At 49.9% G+C, this 5049-nt stretch overlaps 1 protein-coding gene across 1 annotated transcript; it reads left to right on the top strand.

Annotated features, from left to right (window-relative positions):
• Window positions 1-2374: 2374 nt before the first annotated feature.
• On the top strand, window positions 2375-4340 carry LOC120504171 (interferon-induced very large GTPase 1-like). The gene is given in 2 exon segments (XM_039713356.1): window positions 2375-3244; window positions 3246-4340. Coding segments are annotated over 2 exon segments (1965 nt in total).
• Window positions 4341-5049: the final 709 nt, after the last annotated feature.

Below are 5049 nucleotides of genomic sequence, written 5' to 3'. Positions count from 1 at the left end.
CAACTGGCTGACAAGACCCTCTGTGCTAACAAGCAGCAGATCATGGAGGGCACCTCTCTGAGCTGGGTCCCAGCATCTTCAGTCTCTCCTGAAGGGCCACCAGGATGTCCCAGGCACAGCTGTGGGCAGGGACAAGATGGATTTTCCCCCTGCACTGGGGTGGTTCCCTGAGTGTGCCAGGATGCAGTTCCTGGGAAGAGCCTAGAGAAGGGTGAGGGAGGGGCTGCGCTGGCAGCTGGAGCAGGAGCACAGCTCAGAGCCCCTGGGGCCGTGCCGGGCATGGGGGGAGTGTGTCTGGGGAGAGTGGGGTGCCCATGGGTGGAGTGTGTCTGGGGAGAGTGGGGTGCCCATGGGTGGAGTGTGTCTGGGGAGAGTGGGGTGCCCATGGGGAGAGTGTGTGAGCACTGCCTCCGGGTGCTGGGAGCAGCAGGCTGGGCCAGGGCATGGGGGGAGTGTGCCCCTGGGGCCGTGCCGGGCATGGGGGGAGTGTGTCTGGGGAGAGTGGGGTGCCCATGGGTGGAGTGTGTCTGGGGAGAGTGGGGTGCCCATGGGGGGAATGTGTCTGGGGAGAGTGGGGTGCCCATGGGGGGAGTGTGTCTGGGGAGAGAGGGGTGCCCATGGGGGGAGTGTGTGAGTGCTGCCTCCGGGTGCTGGGAGCAGCAGGCTGGGCCAGGCAGCGAGCAGGGCAGCCGTGGGCTGGGCAGAGGGTGCAGGGTGCAGGCAGGGCTGTTGGATGGGCAGAGGGGCTGTGCCAGTGCTCCAGGGAGCCAGGAATGCCCCTGGCTGTCTGCACTTGTGGATTGAGGAGTTCTGCTGGGAGGATGTGGGTGATGGTGAAGGCAGCAGCTTGTCCAGGGCAGCTTGTGTGGCTGAGTCAGTTTGTGTGTGTCTGCATGTCTCTGTGTCTGTGTTTGTGTGTCTCTGTGTCTCTGTCTGTTTATGTGTCTGTCTGTCTGTGCAGTCTCTGGGATACACACTCAGCTTCAGGGTTGATCCTGCAAACAGGAAAGCAACAGGCACATCCAGGGTGATGGCGGGAGCAATCCCCAGGGCTGGAGCTGCTGCAGAGCCTCTGCCAGGAGCCTGGGGCCTCTGACAACACCTTCACCTTAGGGTGAAGCAATACACAGAATAAATAGACTCCACAACCTGATGTAGTTATGATGGGGGTATGTATTATCAGTGCCCAGCACAAGCGAGATACCTCTCGTGAAAACTTGTGCCCCAAGCCCTGGTCTGAGCTACTTTTTTTTTTTTTTTTTTAAACAAAGGTGTTCCATATACATTACATTGCATAACCTTTCCATGCATATTCAACCCCTGGCCCAGCCTGTCCTCACCTCACATGGTAATTAGATCCATGAACTTTTGAGCATGCATTGTTCACGGTGGTGATCGCATGGGGTTCTTTTGGTGGTCTGTGAGGCCGAAGACCATTGTCTTCCTTATGAATGAACTTTTGAACTTTTCGCCTTTGCGCGTGCACTTTGGTCCCGTGGTGCTTATCTGAGTACATCTGTCGATTTTGATCAGCTTGGAGACAGAGGAGGTCTTTTATCTAGGTTTCTTCCATTCCTTGGTCTTCTCCCAGTATTGTTCTTTATCACAAGAAGCTTCAGAAATATGCATTTTCCTCTGCCCTTTTTACAGTTGCAAAGATTTCTTAAGTAAAAGGTTAAAATTCTACAAGCAAAAACTTATATGCTTAATTCATATTGCTAACTTAAGCGAACTCCCAACACCTCAATTTCAAGGGAAAGTCTCTGTTCTTCCTCCACAGCCATGGCTTCACAGGAGGACACACAGGAGGGGGATGCAAAGGCACAGCTCCTGGCAGAGGCATTCCAGAAGGAAGGACTGGATACTGAATACTGGATGCCCAAAATGACGCAGATCCTGGGAATCAAGTGCAGAGAAGCCCTGCAACATCTGGAATACAAAGACTATCTCAGGTTGGAGTGTGAGGTACGGCACCCCTGGGAGAAAAGGGCACTCCAGAAACTCCTGAAAATAACAGATGGCAGTCCGGAGCAAGGATCGCTGCTTGAGAGGAAGGAGTTCTCCTCCTCTGCAGCAGAATCCACTTTCACCAAGTCCATGGAGCAGCTGGGCTTCAGCATGAGCGTTTCTGCCAAATCCTCATTCTGGGGGTTTAGTCTGGGAGGGGGTGTAGATCACAGCAGCTCCTCGCAGTCACAGGACACGCACCAGTCCCACTCTGAGCAGAGCTACTTTTGCACCACCAAATACCAGTACATCCCTCTGGCCTCCTGCTACTTCCAAAGGCATCAGCTTCGCCTCTCGGATGCGGCTCTGCATGAGTTGCAAGATATGGAGCAGATTTTGAGCCTCAGTCGAGAAGGAGAGAACACTCATGGACAACAGGGGGAAAAAGCTTCTGCAGGACCTGTGGCAGTCACAAAGGCCTTTGGTTTGTCTTCTCACAGAAAAAGAGAACACTGCAGCTGGACAAGTCAGCAAAACCATAACAATAGGGATCAAGAACAGAAATGAAGCAGAAGTGATGGACCAGCTGACCAAGACAATTGGGGAACTCCTGCAAGGGTCTAATCCATGTTTCAGTCTGGAGACCTGTGTGGACAAAGCTCGCCAGCATGGATTCATAGTGGATGCAGATCAACCCGCATGTGTGACAGCCAAAGCAAAGGCAAAGGAGCTGGTGGAGCTTCTGAAGAAAGAGAAGCTGTCTGAGATCAAATCCAAACTGCTGCCACTTCAAGGAAAACTGTGGTACCAGTGGTGCCAAAAGGACAAAGAACTCACTCGCTTGCAGGAGAAGGGGAATAAGAGCATTGAGCATCATCGAAGCCAAATTGAAAGTGAGAAGAAAGCAATAAGAAGAAAGCAACTTGACAAAGCTTTCCCTCTCAACCCACTGATGAAATCATTCCTTGGCTTTCTCCATGCCCAGCCAGCAGACACCAAGAAATACTTCCTGCAGTGGATGAAGGTCTTTATGGATGAGCTGTCTTGTGGTCGCCTTGAAGAGCTGAGGAGAGACTATCATGAATTACACTCCAAAATCCTGTCAAGAAAGAAATATCATGAAAAATCCAGGGCGAATGTTGAGTTGCTGAGTCGCTTGGATGTCCTCTCTGATGAAATCAATGATTCATCAATTGGCCTGGAGCACCTTCTGAGAGAGGTAGGGCAGATTTATGAAGCTTTGGAATTAAACTGCAAGAAAGACAATTTTCTCAAAATGCCGGAAATTGCAGCAGAGCCAGCAACTCAAGAGCAAAATCCTCCAGGCTGCCAAGAATCTGTCACAGTGCAGCATTTTGAGGTTCTCAAGTCTGAAAGATCGTATTGGTGACCTCTGGAATGCTTTGCTGAATGAAAACTTTGTTTTCAGCTTCAAGAATTCCCTGGAGATTGCTGTGTACAGGAAACTGGAAACTGCCTTTAGTCAGTGGACCTGGAGGCTGAGGAGTCACATCTTAGATGTACAGATGAGATTGGATAACAAAATTCGGAATGGGGACTTGCAGAATGTCACCAGAGAACACCTTGAAGGGCTGGTGCGAGAGACAAGTGATGCCATTGAGAAAGAAGTGGAAAATTATTTCAGGGAAGACAAAGACCGTGAGACACTGGTCCAGTGGAAATCAAGCACAGAGCTGAAGCTGAAAGAACTGAAAAAGACTCTTCTTCATGAAACAAAAAAGAAATGTGAGAATCTTATTGAGCTACAGAATGATAAAAACAAACTGGTTGCAAGGAAGTTGGAATACGAAGATGAGCTCCTGAGAAGGAGTCAGGAGCTGGCTGTGAGTCTCAAAGGGAAGAGCCTCAGCGAGAGAGAACTGAAGGACAACTTTACTCTTGTCTGGAACAAGTGGATTGCTGATGTCTCCCATGGTCCTAATTCTCCAGAACAGGTGGATATTGATAAAGAAATCGAAGACGTCCTTGGAGAGCACTTTAAGGAGTCGGGTATTCATGCACGCATCAGGTCATTTCCCAGAGGCAGAGGATTTTATTTGGATCCAGAGAAACACATAATGAAGAAAAAGCATTTAGGCTATGTCCCACATCTCAAGAGCTTTTCCAATGCTGGTGTGATCAACTTTCAGCACATCACAGACAACATCATAGCTTGTGTGAAGGCAAACATTTCTAAGAAGGAAGAGGAGAAACAGGATTACAGTCGAAATTTTATTTATGAAATACTCAATGAAGTACAGAATGGTGTGAACTCTGTCCCCAGCAATGCAACCTGTACTTTTAACAGAGAGTACAGCATGGATTTGTCTCTGTATCTGTGCAGAATGGCAGCAGGAAGGTTTAAAACCATGCACAAAAAATTCCAAAAGTAGCTGGAAGCTCTGTACAATGGGAAATTTCAGGGTAGAGGAGAAATCCCTGAGGCATGGCAGAGAATTACCAAGCAGGAAGCACTGTCTGAGCTGGAGAAGCGTTAAGCCACATCTGTTGGAGGGTAGAACCTCAACAGCTTTGCAGTTTAGGGGAACTTTGTACCAGGTTCTCAATAAAATGCAGTTACAATGATGATGCTCTCAAACCATGTTCAGATAATGGTATCTAATTTTTCCCAAATTTGGTGAAATAAGGCGCATTACTGTGGCCTTTGCTCAGCAATTCCTTCGCTTCATAGAAAGTCAGAATCCTCCTGCCTCCCTGCCATAAACATTTCCTTTGGCATTGTCCTAGAGCTAAATCAAACCCTCTCCTTGGGACAATCAGCCTCATGGCCAAGCCTCAGCCCAAGGGCCAGGGATGGGGCAAAGACAGCATTCAAAGCATTCCTTGGATCAGCTGCTGTGAGACAAGAAGGGACAGTGCCCCAAAGGCAGTTTTCCTGTAGCAAGGAGCTGTCCTGCTCAGAGAAAGGCCTGCAGGGCCTGAGGCCAGCTCCACACTGGCTGCAAGCTGTGCTGCTTGGCTTTTGGGCATCATCCTTCCCTCCCTCATTGCAGCCCCCTGGATCAACTGAGGCCGTTCTCCCAGCAGGAGCTGTTGTGCCTCTGCTCTCAGGAAAGCAGTGACACGACTGCCCCGGGTCTC

The sequence above is a fragment of the Passer montanus genome, unplaced genomic scaffold (genome assembly GCF_014805655.1).
Source record: "Passer montanus isolate IOZ18808 unplaced genomic scaffold, ASM1480565v1 scaffold289, whole genome shotgun sequence".
NCBI lineage: Eukaryota > Metazoa > Chordata > Aves > Passeriformes > Passeridae > Passer > Passer montanus.
Note: the sequence above shows the minus strand (reverse complement) of the source record. Positions and strands in the feature narration are given on the sequence as shown.